General features: G+C 35.0%; 1 protein-coding gene across 2 annotated transcripts in view; it reads left to right on the top strand.

Moving 5' to 3' along the window:
• Window positions 1–18176, top strand: part of ASCC3 (activating signal cointegrator 1 complex subunit 3) — a 341661-nt gene that overhangs the window by 66052 nt on the left and 257433 nt on the right. For both annotated transcript variants that reach the window (XR_824792.1, XM_010834747.1), the window contains exons 6-8: window positions 5365–5569; window positions 6247–6388; window positions 6954–7079. Coding sequence is in view for 1 of the 2 variants with exons in the window: in XM_010834747.1 (XP_010833049.1) it covers window positions 5365–5569; window positions 6247–6388; window positions 6954–7079 (473 nt within the window). In the remaining variant the exon portion in view is untranslated. The remainder of the gene's footprint in view (window positions 1–5364; window positions 5570–6246; window positions 6389–6953; window positions 7080–18176) is intronic.

Here is an 18176-nt window from a genome sequence, read left to right as displayed (position 1 = left end):
AGACAACTGATGCCAAACTCAGGTTTTAGGTGGTAAGTATTGATAGGAAAACTGTTTCTTACCTTTACCAAATTTCTTTGCTAGCCTTGTAAATAGTTTGGAAGTTTTAAAAAAGTGCATGAGCATAAGAAATTAGATACCCCTCTTCAGAGCAGTCAATATTTACCCTTTGTTTAAGTAAGTGATATCACTTTTTTCTTACATTTATGAGTGTGGCACTGAAAGGAAATTACAAAACCAGCCTTGATTTAAATCCAAAATTTCTTAAGGGTTTTTTATCCTACACTTTGATTACTGGTAATTGCCTTGGAGTTGCTTTGAGATTTCTAGAAACTTTGAAAAGTGTTTTGGTTCTTTAAGTATATTGAATACTTATAAACAACCTTGCTCTAAAAGGACTCTCACCTGTTAAACCGTGATTAAGCAGACATTGCAATAAGCCAGCAGAACTGAGTGTTTAAAGTGGGTATCTGCCAGAAGAAAAGGAATGAATTTAAATATCTAGTCTTGCAATGTAATTTCAGAGAATTTGGTGCTCATTTTTTCAGTCTTTAAAGTGCTGATTCTTACTGATCCCACCTTTCATTAGTTCTAATTTATTAACGGAAGTTCAAAATATGTTCAGCATATGTATTTTTTTAAGAAAGCTGTAGGTAATGAGTGAATGTTGTTTTTCCATTTCATTATGGTCATTTTTGTATAACACAAACTTTATTCTACTAGGATAACTTTTAAGAAGCAGCACACTTTTTAACCTAAAACCACATATTAAATTTGAATTATTAAAAATTTTTTGAGCCTTCAGTTTGCCCTGAAATATTTTCTACTCTTCCCAATTGGCATTTACTCTTTTTGTCTATGCTAGGTTGTTATTCATGTTGCTATTAGTGAAGAATATAATTATAACCATCAACAATTTGGGACATTTAAACAGACTAATTTCTTCTAAGGACTGTGGTGAAAGAAACTGACAATGAGCATATATTAAAGATTTTTTAAATAGAGTTTTTGTATAATTGCATTAAAAATGATTCTCCTTAATTTCTTTTTGTGAGGAGTGGGGGAAGGAAATACTCTTGAAGAAAAGAATCATTGGACTTCTTACTTTATCTCTGTTCTCATCCATTTATGTATTTTGATATAATTTTGTATTAATGATCTTTCAAAATTCTCTTAAAACTACCGAATTGTTCCATTCTTTATTAAGTTACCTTAGTAAGAGAGTCACATCCTATTCTTTTCTCTCTTCCACAAAATCATGGTCTTAGATAGCAGTCTGATGGCCCAGATGGTAAAGAATCTGCCTGTAATGCAGGAGACACGGATTCGATCCCTGGGTTGGGAAGATCCCGAATGGCCACCCACTCCAGTATTCTTGCCTGGAGACTCCCATGGACAGAGGAGCCTGGCGGGCTGTAGCCCATGGGATTGCAAAGAATCAGACACAACTGAGTGACTTTTCACTTTCAGAGAGCAGTAGCCTTTTGCCATTTAGCGTTTTCTATCTTTTGTACTGCTTTTCTTTGAATCTTTATGTATGTATGTATGTATGTGTATATATATACACACACACACACACACCCTACTTTATCTCTGTTCTTATAACCAGGAAATATAAGGTAGGCTAGAAGTGAGTGAGAATAATGTACTAACTGCTAAGTTGATAGTTATAAATTGAATTCTGTTTTGGGGGCTGTTGTGGCGAATGTTTAGTATAGGATATATCATAAAAAAAAGATTAAGTTAGCTTATGCTGTCAAATGACACTATTTTGAGTAGTTATAGAAAACTTTGTCATAGTAGTGTTTTAAAAGGATACAAGCTCTACATGTTCTTCAGTAAAGTTCTGTATTAGAGTTGCTGTTAAGCTTATTCATTTCATTTCTGCTTGTCAGTCTCTACAGTTAGCTGAACTCATCAAAGAGAATAATACACTTAAGCATTTGTGCTTAATAACTTGATTTTAAAAGTCACTTATTATGTTCAATCTTACAGGATTTCAGTATATTCTGACTGAGGCCTTTTAAAGCTATTAATATGGTAAATATAGTTCCTTCTTATAATTTTGACTTTCTTATTTTGATGATCACAGATGTGTCCAATACTATTTTGTACCCGTCACATTTGTTTAAAATATTAATGATGTTAGCATAAAATATAATATGTCACCTGAAGACCCCTTCAAAAGCAGAGACATCACTTTGCCGACAAAGGTCCATACAGTCAAAGCTATGGTTTTTCCAGTAGTCATGTATGGATGTGAGAGTTGTACCACAAAGACTGAGCACTGAAGAACCGATGCTTTCTAACTATGGTGTTGTAAAAGACCCTTGTGAGTCCCTAGGACTGCAAGGAGATCAAACCTGTCAATCCTAAAGGAAATCAACCCTGCATATTCATTGAAAGAACTGATGCTGAAGCTCCAATACTTTGGCCTCCTGATGCAATGAACCAACTCATTGGAAAAGACCCTGATGCCGGGAAAGATTGAAGGTGGGAGAAGGGGATGGCAGAAGATGAGATGATCAGATAGCATCACTGACTCAATGGACGTGAATTTGAGCAGACTCCAGGAAATAGTGGAGGACAGAGGAGCCTGGCCTGCTGCAATCCATGGGATTGCAAAGAATCAGACACAACTTAGTGACTGAACAACACCCAAAGAATTTAGTTTCACGTACACAACCTTTAACATTCATTTATAGTAATAAGTTTATGGCATTATTCATATGTTTTAAAAAATCTGCTTAATATCTCTGTTCTTGAGCATGTGACTTTGCAAATAGGTTACTTTTTTTTTTTTCATATTTCAGAGTACATTTGAAAAGTGGCAGTATGCTGTTTTCTTTCTCTAACACTAGAGTTTCTTGGTTATAAATTCAATCATTATAATAGATAAATAAGATTTACTTACAAAGCAAAATATGTAAGACTTAGAAAAATACTTTTCTCAGAACCATAAAATGTAGTTCCAATATAGGTAAGATTATATCTTATTTCATAATTTTCAGATGTAACTTTTATTTCTCACTTTCCTTTTTGAGACTGATGGTGCCCTTATACACAGGGGTTATTTCATGTGGTTGAGAGTTAAAATGACTTATTCAAAATCATGTAATGAAATAATGACACATGCCTGAGAATTGTGAATAGAGTGAATTAGAAAGCTAATTTCCCCCTCCTGATGCTATGTTTAAATCCTTCCTTGTTTTGTATTAGGTCTTGGAACTTGATAAAATAACTTGCACTGTGCATCTTCAGAGTGTGGACCACTTTCATTCTTCATTGTTTTTCTAGCCTAGCAGCAGTGCCTGGGACCTAGTAGGTCCTTAAAACAGTAAGCTTGTATTGACTTGGATTGCCTTCAGTGACGTTCCTGTCAGTTCCTTTAGGGCTGCAGTGAGCCAAGATAGTATTTCTTAGAAAGATTTAATTAAACACAGAAGGTAATCCTGTTAGAACATTTTTCCTGAATATTGAGTTGACCAAGCACAGGTTTAATTCTCCCTTGTAAACACTGAGCTTTGATTGACCTGATTCCTCTTAAGTGGTTCTAGACTTCTCCCATTTTTTAAAGAAGCTGTATTTTCCAAATCAAAACTACAAGGAGGTATCACCTTACACCAGTCAAAATGACCGTCATTTACCAGTTGACAAATAATAAATGCTGGAAAGGGAACCCTCCTACCTTGTTGGTGGAAATATAAACTGGTGTAGCTACTATGGAGTACTGTATGGAGGTTCCTTAAAAAGCTAAAAATAGGGAATTCCCTGGCAGTTCAGTGGTTAGGTGCTTCTACTTCAGATGGCACAAGTTTGATCCCTGGTTGGGGAACTAGATCCCTCAAGCCATGTGGTGTGCCCCCCACCACCAAAAATAAATAAATAAATATAGATGTACCATATGGCCCTGTAATCCCACTCCTGGGCATATATCTGGATAAAACTCTTAATTTGAAAAGATATATGCACCCCAGTGTTCGTAGCTGCACTATTTACAATAGGCAAGACATGGAACCAACCTAAGTGTTCCACTGACAAATGAATGGATAGAGATGTGTTATATGTATACAATGGACTATTACTCTGCCATAAAAATGAATTGATATAATGCCATTTACAGCAACATGGATGGATCTAGAGATTATCATATTAAGTGAAATAAATCAGAGAAAGACAAATATCATATGATATCTTATGTGTGGAATATAAAAATAGGATACAAGTGAGCTTATTTACAAAGCAGAAGTAGACTCATAGACATAGAAACAAATTTATGATTACAAAGGGGATGGGGGATAGATAAAATTAGGAGTTTGGAATTAACATATATATATACATAGTGCTGTATATAAAATTCCAAACAAGGATCTACTGTATATAAACATAAACTGTATATAAACATATCTATAAACATAACTATAAACATAAACATACATATAAACACGTATCTATATTGTATATAAAAATATGCTGTATATAAATATATATATAGTATTGTATATAAAATCCCAAAGACCTACTGTATAGCACAGAGAACTATATTTAATATTTGTAATAACCTATAATGGAAAAGAATCTAGAAAAGCATATACACACACACACACATCTGAATCACTTTGCTGTACATCTGAAATTAACACAACATTATAAATTAACTATACACTTTCATGCATTGGAGAAGGAAATGGCAACCCACTCCAGTGTTCTTGCCTGGAGAATCCCAGGGACGGGGGAGCCTGGTGGGCTGCCGTCTATGGGGTCACACAGAGTCGGACACGACTGAAGTGACTTAGCAGCAGCAGCAGTTTAAAAAATGGTTAAAAAACCCTGCATTTCCATGAAAATGTGGAGCATAGTTAGTTTGCTTTAGTCATCTTCTGAATATATCCTGAGCTGTATTTTATTTTTATTTTACTTTATTTCATGTATAAATTAGTAGTGACATGTAGACAATTTAACAGAGTCAGACCTATTATATGGGAAAAAGTTAAATCTTATATGTAAAGAATATCTTTATTTTATTATGTTAACAGTAAATGCTGATTAGTATTGTTAATTATTTTGAAATAATTTAGATTATTTCAAAATTATGAAATACAATTTTTAGTTTCCTGATGTTATATCTAAGAATTTATATCAGTCTGTAGAAAGACAATATCTGCTGACTTTTTCTAAGCAAGGGTATTATATCATTTAGAAATTGTGACTTAGAAAAACTCTCCTTAGAACATGTAATTAAATGTGCCACTCTAAAAAAATGAATTCTTAGAGCATTGTGTGGCTTATGTTTTGGTAAAGAGGAAAACTGGTTTTCATAAAGGTTAAACTTGTAAAAATATGGATCTTAAATTTGCTTTGCAGACAATTGCAAAAAAATTTTAGGAGAAAATGCTAAACCTAATTATGGTTGTCAAGTCACTATTCAGTCTGAACAAGAGAAGCAGTTAATGAAACAGTATCGCCGGGAGGAAAAAAGAATTGCTAGACGAGAAAAAAAGGCTGGAGAAGATGGAGAAGCTACAGAAGGACTCCTGTGCTTTGATCCTAAGGAACTGCGGATACACAGGTAATAAAACCAGAAGTTGAAAAATGCTTGTGTTGTAATTGTTGCTTTTATGTATCATAATTTTAGTTTAGTTTTAACAACTTGGATGATTCTTCTAGACACGTTTTCTTACAAGAATAGAATTTTGTTGTATGAAAACCTAATTTTCTAGGATAAGAAAGCAGTGATCTGCTTAATTAGAATATTCTTGGTTGCATCCACAAAGGTGAGAGATTTAGATGCTGTGCTTTATGAAGTGTACACAAATTTATTTTGAGACCTTTTTCTTTCCTACCTTAATGAATGCTCTTTCCCATGTTGTTGAAAAGTAGAAAGGAGGCAAATGAAATAAAGGCATTATTATACATGGTATTTAAAATATTGAAACCCAATTTAAGAAAGGAACTTATTTATACTTTGTTAAATATCTTTGGATTGTGAAAAAGAAAATTATAATAAAAAACATTAAGTCAAACTTATCAGATGAGGTTATCTAAAAATAGTACCTGAAAATGTGTTAATACTTATGTGATTACACGGGAAATGTCAGGCTTGCTAATAACTTTGTGTTGTTTAATTTCTTCTCTTTTGTAATTGAAGACTACGTGAAATAGTTATTATAGTGACTTTGTTTTAGTATATGCTTTCTATTGTGAGATAAAAATGACAGATTTAGCCTATTATTTTTGTATTTACAGAGAGCAGGCACTCATGAACGCTAGATATGTTCCAATTCTGAGCAGGCAGAGAGACACAGATGTTGAAAAAATACGTTATCCCCATGTGTATGATTCCCAGGCTGAAGCCATGAGAACATCAGCATTCATTGCTGGTGCAAAGGTATGTCATTGGTATATGACCACTTTTGGATAACATGTCTGTTCTAGAGAAATGACACATAGATTTTTCCGTTTCTTTTTACTATGCTAAATTGTATATTTAAATTTTGAAGAACATGAGATAGTGCAGTTTATGTGAAGTTCTTAGCACATAGTAGGTATTCAAAACATATTTGTTCTCCTCCCTTTCATTATCTCTGCAACTTGTGTTTTTGAGTTTTAGCAGTTGTACCACTTTTTAACTAAATCTTACACTGTGTATTGCACGTTTTCCCTGGCTGCGTAACTACATTTATCTTCAGGAATTCCATGTAATTACTGTGTGCTTAAAATTCATCAGTGTAATATGGTTTGTGTGTTATATGAGATATCTGACTCATGAATGCTTTTTGTATATGTATGTGTGGTTTTTGGTTTGTTTTGTTTTCCTTTAGCTACGTTTATTTGCTAGTGCAATGTCATGAAACCAATAGTGTTTTTCCCTCTCTCTTTAATTAAAGAATCTTTACCAGAGACGTTATTCTATTTTGTATTATTATTGGATTTTAAATTTTTGATGTTTGTAGATGATTTTACCAGAAGGAATCCAAAGAGAGAACAACAAGATATATGAAGAAGTAAAGATTCCTTATACTGAACCAATGCCAATTGGCTTTGAGGAAAAACCAGTTTATATCCAAGACTTAGATGAGGTAAGATTTTCATTTTATAAAGTTGATAGTTTTGATGCTTGGTATGATTTTGAATGCATTTGTATTGGAAAAATTATTTTTAAAAGTCGGTTAATACAGTAAAGAGATACATGCAGTTGGTTACTAATGAAATAGGGGAATTTAAATTAAAAAATACATATACATGTATTTCTTTACACATTGAACATATTTACAAAAATTTTGTGTATATTTCTATAATTATATGTTTATTTTAGCTATTTTAGCTCATATTTGATTTACTTTATGTAAGCTGACTCAAGTAAGTTGTTTTAAAGGATTCATGTATTGACATATCAAATGGTCAGCCTATAATAAAATAGAATATTATTTGAGTATAGGACCAAATTCTAAACTAACTTTCCCTCAACTTTTAAATTTTGAATAATTGCAGCCCTATGGAAAAGATGCATGAATAGTAATTCCCTTCTGTTTTGATTTACCATTAGTTAAAACTTTGCTATAACTGCTTTATCTCAGAATGAAATATTTCTTCATTTAAAGTACATATATTATTTAAGGTTAGCCTTTTCATCACCAAAGTGAAGTTGCTTTATTTTATATATATGTAAGTCATATGAAGTCGTTCAGAAATATCAAATAATATAGGCATACAAAAGGAGCAGCATAAGGAGTAACTATAGCCAACCAAAATTAGCTCCATTCTATACATATGGGTGCATATGTGTTTTGATTTTACAAAAATAGAATTATATCCATAAATACTTTTTTGTGTGTTTTTATATATATATACTTACATACATCTTTCTATGTCAATAGACGTATTTTTACGACATTATTTTAAATCACTATGTGGTATTCCAACTTATGTCCTCATTACTTTTACACCAGTTTCTTATTGTTAGAATTTTAAGTTTCCTACAAGTTTTTATAGTAGGCTAAAATTTTTATTGAAACTTATATTAGTGGGTTTCATTCAGCCTTTGCATCAAAATTACTGTAGCATTTTTTCAAGATCCAAATGCTTTGATCCCTATTAAATCATAATCTCTTGGGTGGGACGCATAATATCTATATTTTGAAGATGATTTTTAGAGCTCTATAGGTGATTCTGAAATGCAGGCAAGGCTGAGAGCCTATAGAATTAAATAGTTATATATATAATTCTTTTTAAACCCTACCGAAATGGAGAAGGCAATGGCACCCCACTCCAGTACTCTTGCCTGGAAAATCCCATGAACGGAGGAGCCTGGTAGGCTGCAGTCCATGGGGTCGCTAGGAGTCAGACATGACTGAGCTTTTCACTTTCATGCATTGGAGGAGGAAATGGCAACCCACTCCAGTGTTCTTGCCTGGAGAATCCCAGGGATGGGGGAGCCTGGTGGGCTGCCGTCTATGGGGTCGCACAGAGTCGGACACGACTGAAGCGACTTAGCAGCAGCAGCAGCAGCAATCATTATAAGGATTATTATCATGAAGATTTATTTAGTTTTATATATTAAATACTAACTTTTTTTCATGTAAGAGCATCATTGACATTCATTATCTTTAAAATGAATGGACCAGGCTTCTTTTTCTCTCATACTTATTTCCAAATAAATACTTTGTTCACTTTAATGTAGATTACAGGAGTAAAAGAGATTTCTGAATGGGTTCTTTCCATCTGCAACCTTAATGCCTCTTTGCCATGTAGCCTAACACACTTATAGGTTCCCTGGATTAGGATGTGGCCATCATTGGGTATCATTATCCTCTCTACCATGCAAGATGTGGATGACCACAATTTAGCTATTCACAGATGTTGACAGACATCTGTGTTGTTTATAGTTTTTGGCTCTTATGAATTCTGTGAGTCTATTTGAGCTGCCCTAAGCCCAGACTAGGTGGCTTAAAGAACAGACATTTGTTTTTTCACAGTCCTGGAGGCTGGAAGTCCCAGGCCAAGGTGCCGACAGTTCTGTTTTCTGGTGAGGACTCTTTTCCTGGATTGCAGCCCTTTGTCTTCTCTCTGTGTCCTCATGAACTCATATGGCCTCTTCTCTATGTGTCTAGAGACCTCTGGTGTCTTTTCTGCTTCTTATAAGGACACCAGGCCTATTGGATTAGGGTCTCATTCAGATGACCTCAGAACCCTAAAGGTTCTGTCTCCAAATATGATCACTTTGGGAGTTAGGGCTTTAGTTTATGAAACTTCGGAATACATAATTGCATCCATAATGTGGAAATAACTGCTCCAGATATTGGTGTACAGGTTTTTGTGCGAATGTAAGTTTTCATTTCTCTGGGATAAATATCCAAGAATGCAATTACTCAGTCATATTATAATTACTTGTTTAGTTTTCTAAGAAACTACCGTAATTTTTTTCCAAAGTATCATTTTATATACCCAACAGTAATCCAGTGTGATCTAGTTTCCCCACATATTCACCAGCATTTGGTGGGTATCACTTTAAAAAATTTTTATTTTAGCCATTTTAAGTCATATTTGTATATATTACTTGTATTTTCCTTCTTGTGGTTTAAATGTGCACTTTCATAAGCAGCAATATTTGGGGAATACTACATTCAAATGCAGTGTGTCATAAGTACATAATAAACTCTTTGATGTCTTAACAATGTAGATAATGATCCCAACTAGATGCTGTCACTGTGGATATTAATATAGAGCTCAGGAAAAAATATAGATGTTAACAGACTGTTAGTTTAGTTAGATGCATCTGTTAGTTTGTATCTTTTTTAAAAGGCAGGATCTTTATGTATCAGGAGAAATGCTCTTAAAGATGTTATCTTTCTCTTTTCACTGAGATCATAATTGGATTCTGCTCCTGACAGTCCTGTGGAATAATAGATAAAATGCTTTTATGTCCTCTCACTGACTGAATGTCACATCAGATAAATTTGTCCTGTCTTTCTTGTCTTCTTAAAATACTTCTGTAATTCGATTAAAATGATTAGGATAATTTAAAAATTCTAAAATGATGTGCAAAATTGCTGTTAATGCTCTTAAATGGGTTTTGTACTTTCTTGGAGAGGGAATAATCCAAAAAAAGAACCAAAAAAATCATTAGATGGGCTTCTGTATTAGATAGAACTCACTCATTTGGAAGTTAGAGAAATGAAACTCAAAGTAAGTTTTAGCAATGAATACAGACTGTTGGCTTTTCTAACCAAAATATCTGGGAATAAAGCTGCCTATGCATTCAGATGGATATATAAGTTCACATGATGTCATCAGATCTTTTCCTCGGTCTTCATCTCTTTCTCTCTCTCTCTATTTCTGTCTTTCTTTATACCTTCTCTTTCCCTTCTCCCTTATCTTCTCCTTCCTCTCTTTTACCCTCTATTCCCCTCCTTTTATTTCTCTGGTTCTTTTTATCCTGACTCTCAGATACATACTTTTTACATGTAATCAGGGAAGAACATAAGACAGCAACTTCAAGCTTTTCTCTCCCCTCATTCTAAAAGCAAGAGGGTTTTCTCCATTAAAAAAAAAAAAAAAAACTCCTGGGATGAACTCTTATCTTCTTGACTTGTTTCACCAGTTCATTTCTGAACTACTTTCCCCACGGTAGGAGTGTGGGGTTCTTAATTGACTGTGCCTGCTCACTTGAGTTGGAGAAGGCAATGGCACCAGTACTCCAGCACTCCAGTACTCTTGCCTGGAAAATCCCATGGACGGAGGAGCCTGGTGGGCTGCAGTCCATGGGGTCGTTAAGAGTCAGACATGACTGAGCGACTTCACTTTCATACATTGGAGAAGGAAATGGCAACCCACTCCAGTGTTGTTGCCTGGAGACTCCCAGGGACAGGGGAGCCTGGTGGGCTTCTGTCTATGGGGTTGCACAGAGTCTGACACGACTGAAGCGACTTAGTAGCAGCAGCAGCTTACTTGAGTTTCCTCACCCTCAGCCCACTGTGAGCCATCAGGAGTCAAGGAGGAGTTTCCCAAAGGGAAGATGAGGCTGTTATCCTTAAAAAGGAGCATGTGAAAGATGCGTAGCAGACAGAACTGTGTCTTTGATATTTTGATGAAAGAGTGAGTTTTGCATTTTTGTTGGTGTTAAATCAGTTGAATGCTATCTGTTTCCACAGGTGGGAGTTACAGTTTTTAAATAGCCAATAGAATGTTATTTGGCATAATCAGAATACTGATCCAAATATGCTATTTAGTTTGGAAAAGTAATGTAAAAGATGCATATAATGTTTCATTTGAGAAGTTAAAAAAGTTGAGTCCTTTAAAATCTGAATGTAGAGAGTTTGAGGATTTTTGTGACCCCAGATTATTGAATACCATGTTTACAGGCTAGGTCCTGGGAGAAATTATAAACAGATCAGATCTCTGATCTTAAGTTACTTAAGTAACTCACACAGAGTCGGACAAGATTGAAGTGACTTAGCAGCAGCAGCAGCTCACTTGAGTTTCCTCACCCTCGGCCTTCTTTGAGCCATCAGGAGTCAAGGAGGAGTTTCCCAAAGGGAAGATGAGGCTGATATCTTTAAAAAGGAGCTGATCTTAAGTTACTCCATGTAGTGTATCTGACCCACACCATTTCTATAGAAGTGATTAATAGAGTAGGGGTATGTTGTGCAGGTTTCTATGGCAGCACAGAGAAAGCAGATTAGCAAGTTCACAGAAGTCTTCATGGAGGTCAATGCGGGGCATAGGATTTTGCCAGATAGACAAAGGACATGGTGGGGGGTGTATCATAGGCAAAGGATGCTCCATGAAAGAGTATATGACCTTTTGTAAACATGTATTTCAGTATTAGTAGTATGCAAGCTACATATGTAGCATGGCAGCAAATTAGTCTAAAAAGAGACTTACTAGTGTACATGAAGGACTTTGAAAACCATACATAGTAAGTTTAAATTCAATATTGTGGGAAATGCTACTTCTTAAAAATAAAAGTAAATAAAAAGGGTTTTTTTCACTTACAGAGATTACTCTGGTTGCAGAAAAAAAAAAAAAGAAAGAAAAACTGATGGTTGAGAGTAGAGCTGCTGCAATAATTCAAGGGAGAAATGCTGTGTGCCTGAATGAAGAAAGTGGAGCCTATACAGAAAGTGGGACAATGAAGAATAGGTAGCTGCTAGTTAAATGTTAGTAAATGTTAGTTTAGAAGTTGTATAACATCTGATGACAGGTTAAATGACAAGAGATGAAGCAGAGAGAAGAAACTGAAATGATATCCAGGGCAACATGGGTGAGTGCTGGTGTCATTCGTTAAGATGAGAAACAGGAGAGGAGGAACAGAGTGTGTGTGTTACGTCCAGGAGGTCACATGTTGGTGAAGAGTGAGGCTGTGAATCCAGGCGGTTGTGCTTGAATCTTGGCTCCCCATGTTCTAGCTGAAAGAATGGGGCCAAGTTACTCTCTGAGATCCAGTGTTTCACTTGTAAAATTGGGATGATAATACCTACCTCATCAATTTATTGTGAGAATCAAATGAGTTCAGTTCAGTTCAGTCGCTCAATCATGTCTGACTCTTTGCCACCCCATGGACTGCAGCACAGCAGGCCTCCCTGTCTATCACCAACTCCCGGAGTTTACTCAAACTCATGTCCATGTCCAAACATCTCATCCTCTGTCATCAAATGAGTTAATATATGTAAAACACTTGGAAGAATTATGAGTACTTAAGACATTTTAGATAGAATGTTAGCTTAAAATGAATGATAAATGTAAACAGACAACTGGTGAGATCAATCTGAGTATGGTTAACATGAAAAGACTTATTGTTTCTCTGGAAATTATATTTATTAAATACATTACTTGTATGTTCATTTATGCTCTTCAGGTATTCTTTCATTACAAGTACATAGTCACTCTATGAAGACATAGGGTAGTTTCCAGTTAATTGATAGAAAATAAAGAAACCTGTCATTGTATTTATTGCTATCTCAAGACTAAGAGTTTGGGAAAAGGGAAGTAAAATGAGTATAAAAAACTGTTACTTTTCTTGTGGTTCTACTGTGTTCTCTGAGCCTGAAGGGATCCTAAATCTGAAAGAGTTTATTGACACAGTTTGATTCAATCAAATTACAAAAGCCAGAAAGCTAAAGAGTCATCCAGAAAAACACTTCAGAATGTGAATCATTTTTATGAGATCAGTTTGAACAGGAAAAAATGTGACTAAAACCTGGACATACACCCAAATAAAAAGCCTTTTCCCACAGGCTGCTTAGTACCTGTCAAGTGTATTATCAGTTTCATCAGCACCATGACCTTGAATTCCTCACTGCTTTTTTTAGAGGTGGTATCAAGAAATAATAACAAAATCTAAAGTTCAAAACTGAAAAGTGAGCTTACTTTTCAGTAAAAAAGCTTATCAGTCTTTTTCATACTGATAGAGATCTTAGTGAAGAAGATTTCATAAATTTCACCAGGAAGGAAACAATGTGACAAATATTAAATTTCTGATCATTTTACCAAATTATAATTTCCCTTGATACATGTCTCACCTCACCTGGCAATCAAAGAAACATGAGTATTCTGATAGTATTTGCTATTATATTTGTCAGATTTTTCAGTACTTATGACCACCAAAACAAGCAAATGAACAAACAAATATGTAAATATAGACACCTTCTACATCTGTTGTAAACCCCACAACACGTTGTTATTCTTTTTGCAGTTAACAGTCTTTTTAAGATATTAAGATGTCTAAATGGTAACCAGGAAACGTCCTTATACGTGTGCATCTATCAGCTCTTTTATGCCTTTGTGTAGGGAGATTCAGATGTCCATCTGGTATTCCTTTTTACTAGTGCAGGTCTGCTGGTGATAAATTCTTTCAGTTTTGTATGTCTAAAACAAAAAAACTTTATTTTGTGTTTGTTCTTGAGGAATATTTCATTTGCTGTGAAATTTTAGGTTGATGGGCTTTTCCCCTAGTACTTACAGATGTAGCTGCTGCTTGCAGCTTACAGATGTAGTTTCTTGCTTACATTGTGTCTGATAAGAAACTTGTCCTCATTCTTAATCTTCTTCTCTATATAATAAGTCTTTTTTTTTTTTTTCTGGTTGATTTTTAGATTTTCTTTTCCTCACTGGTTTTAGGCAGTTTGATTATGATGTGACTTTGTATTAACTTTCTGTTGTTGTATAAGAAATTACCAAGATATTAGTGACTTAAAACATCCATTTATTATCTCAGCATTCTGGAGGTCCTATTTGAATGGGCTGGACTGGGTTCTCTGTTTGGACACGACTTAGCAACTAAACAAAACAAAAGGATTTTAGGGGTTTTCTGTTTTAGGAGTCAATAAATGTGCAGTATATAAAAGTTTGTTCCATGAGATAAGCTTTCCCATAAGAAAATGCTTATATGTTTTGACTCTCAGCAAACATTTATATGATTAAAAAGTAATATTTACTTGCTAAGAAAATACATTATGGTTCAAATATATGAAATAGCTAAGTCTGATTTGAAGGAGTGAATCTATATTTTCTTTTCTAAAAAATAATTTTGTCTGTATGCCCTGAACTTTTGTAGGATTATACCATAAAGTATACTGGGAACGCTGCAAACAACTAACTAGGAAAAGGGCACCAGCTGCTTGAAATATACCTGCTAAAGAGAGTTATAACTAACATCTGCCTCTAGCTAGGAGTAATTGAACAAAATAACTTTCTTTACAACCTATACTTTATTGATTTTATGGGGAGGAAAATTAGAAGAGAGAAGATTAAAGGCATAGTAGCATATTGAGCTTCCCCAGAATGATAATGTTAGAACTCAGATGATTTCAAAAGTCTGAAATGTGCATGAATTTACCTTGTAATGTGGGAATTTCAAGTTGCTTTAGAAATGAACTTTGTCCATATTTTCCAACATATCTGTGTGTTGTAGTTACGCAGGCCTATCACAGATAGACAAAAATAATTGGGTAGGATTCTATTGCTACTATAGAGTTTCATTATTTGTCTTTGAAAATATATGTGAATTGGCTATCTGTCATCAGGAATCATTTCTTGAGTCTTGATTGATGCAAGTCACTGTGCTACAGTGAGTATCAAAAGGTTTGGAATTACGATTGTGCATTTGAGGAACTTACTATCCCGTTAGGCAATTAGAACTGATGGGGATTCTCAGCTTTACCATTTGCACATTTTGTGACATGGATCAAGTTACATAACACCTCTAAGTTTCAGTTTCCTTATCAGTCTGTTTATTCTGAGAAGACTATATGAGTCAGCACACAGAAAATGTGTAGCAGTATCTGTGATATATTTTGAAAGATGGGCTACCCAAATTGCAGTGTGGTATTGCAATCCTGACAAGGTTCAGGGCATACTTTGAATTTTTCTGTTAAGACATATGGAAAGGTGAAATTATTTTGGTATAAGTAACATTAAAATTCCTTAAAGATGAATACTGGGGCTTCCCCGAGGGCTTAGCAGTAAAGAATCTGCCTGCAGTGCAGGAGTCACAGGAGATGCGGGTTCGATCTCTGGGTTGAGAAGATCCTCTGGAGGAGGAAATGGCAACCCACTCCAGTATTCTTGCCTGGGAAATCCCATGGGCAGAGGAGCCTGGCTGGGCTGCAGTCCATAGGATCACAAAGAGTCAGACGTGACTGAGCATAGTACAGCACGCAGAAAAGATGAATATTCAAGTAATTGACTTTAAATTGATAAAGGTAAGGCAAAGGAACTTGCATTTTTTTAGTTAATACTGTACACTTTTTTAGGCTTATTATATCACATTATTTAACTTAATCCCCTCGTACAAACCCTGAAAGCAAGAGCTTTTAGAAAGGACAGGTTTCAATTGGATTGAATGGTGCAAATATCAAGCAGTGGCTAAATAAACATAGGGTTACCTTGCTTTTTGTATTCTCTGCAAACTCTTAAATTCTTGATACATTTTAGAGTTGTATGAAAATAATAATTATGTAATTTGAAAGTGTTAGTTGCTCAGTCATGTCCAACTTTTTGCAACCCCATGGACTGTAGCCCACAAGCCTCCTCTGTCCATGGAATTCTCCAGGCAAGAATACTGGAGTGGGTAGCCTTTTCTTTCTCCAAGAGATCTTCTCAACCCAGGGATTGAACCCAGGTCTCCCGCATTGCAGGCACATTCTTTACCAGCTGAGCCACAAGAGAAGCCATATGAGGATTCTCTTAATATTACTTTTTCTTGTTTAAGGATTATATGTTTAAAATGACATCCTTGATTTATTTAATTAGTTTTGAAAAGTTTAAAGTCATTCATACTGTAAAAACATTTTAAATTTTAAATGAAGAAATTACCTATAATTTAATAAATATAACATTTTTGTGAACTTGACCACATTAAGTGCCTAAATACTTCACCTGCTTTAAAGATTTCAAGCAAGCTAATGAAAGTAATTTAAAAGTTAAGGTCAGAGATAAAACTGGTTATTACTATAAATACCAGCCAAGAAACTGAAAATGACATTTTCTTTGTGGGACTCCACCGAATTGGACAGAGATTCTTCTGTTGTATTGCCATGGTTAGAAGTGTGGCTGTTTATTAGGAGGCAGGACCCACAATTCTGGTCAAAAAGACTGTGATACCAATTAAATAATAGTGTCTTACATTTTTAAGATCTAACACATAAAAAAAGTGATATCCTGGAGGGCTATTTACAATATATAATGTCAGGATAAGTTCATCTCCCTTATGAAAATAATTTATTTGCTTAGTACTGTTACTGTTAAGTCACTTCAGTCGTGTCCAACTCTGTGTGACCCCATAGACGGCAATGCACCAGGCTCCCCCGTCCCTAGGATTCTCCAGGCAAGAACACTGGAGTGGGTTGCCATTTCCTTCTCCAGTGCATGAAAGTGAAAAGTGAAAGTGAAGTCGCTCAGTAGTGTCCGACTCCTAGCGACCCCACAGACTGCATCCTACCAGGCTCCTCCGTCCATGGGATTTGACAGGCAAGAGTACTGGAGTGGGTTGCCATTGCCTTCTCCCATTTGCTTAGTAGAAAATGCCTTATTCTTTGCCTCTAATTTTACTTCTGCTTTAAGCATCTAAAGTTTGTATATGTAATTATAATAATACTGGTTTGTGAATCCAGCCCTTGTTTATTCTAGAGAAGCAAGCCAAACCTAGCCAACTCAGACTTAAAACTGAGGTCCCACCATGTTTTTGTTTTTTTTGTTTTTTGATTTTTTGGCCCTGTTGTGTGGCCTGTGTGATCTTAATTCCCCAACCAGGAATCTAACCCATGCCCCTTGAACTCGGAGTGCAGAATCTTAACCACTGGACTGCCAGAGAGTTCCCTTTTACTGTCTTTTTGTGCATTGGGAATGTGACTCTTGCCACAGCACATTGGTGAAGGTGTTTCGGAAGGACATCTGACCTGCTGACTGTGCTGGTAGAAACCCACATGTGCAATCATGATGATTTATCAGTGGAATTCGTTATTGTGCAGACAGACTTTTGTCTTTTAAAATTTCCTCTTGAGATTTTTTTCTTCAGTTTTCTCAGTAGTTAAGCCTTAGCTCAAACCTGGAAGTAAGGAGGATACCTTCCCCTTCCAAGAAGAGGATAGTACTTTTTTCTAACACCCATTATGCCTTAAGTTCTCAATTAAAGGTGCTAGTGTTGCTATTATTCGTTTTTCTTTCCTTGTATTTTTCTCTTCAAGGCCAGTAATAGCTACTTATTTATCATTTTGTCATCAGGGAGTTCAGTGTATTTAGAAGATCCATCTGTTTATTTAATTGGATTTTTTGGGTTGTTGTCAAATGGACTATCTTCAGGATGAGAGAATTTTTAGAAATTGATACTTCAGGGCATATGGAGTATTTTTGGTTACTTTTTTAAATGATGTAAATGCATTCCTTTAAATAATATGAAAGGATTATGAATTATGCATTGTGATTTCTTACTGCTTTTTTTGTATGTAATGAAAATTGGCTCAGTTTCATATTAGACAATGACTAACTTACTTGATTTTCACAAAATCTTATAATCTCATTTCCTTCAAAGATTTAATAGAAGATTACTCTCCTGAGGTCTTTTGTTGCTAACACTTAATTTCCTCTACCCAGATTGCCTGGTTCAAAATGATTTAATATCATAAAACATTAAAACATATAACTGTCCAGTAAAGAGTAACTAATAATGACCATACACT

The sequence above is a fragment of the Bison bison genome, unplaced genomic scaffold, assembly GCF_000754665.1.
Source record: "Bison bison bison isolate TAMUID 2011002044 unplaced genomic scaffold, Bison_UMD1.0 scf7180017864035, whole genome shotgun sequence".
Taxonomy (NCBI): Eukaryota; Metazoa; Chordata; class Mammalia; order Artiodactyla; family Bovidae; genus Bison; species Bison bison.
Note: the sequence above shows the minus strand (reverse complement) of the source record. Positions and strands in the feature narration are given on the sequence as shown.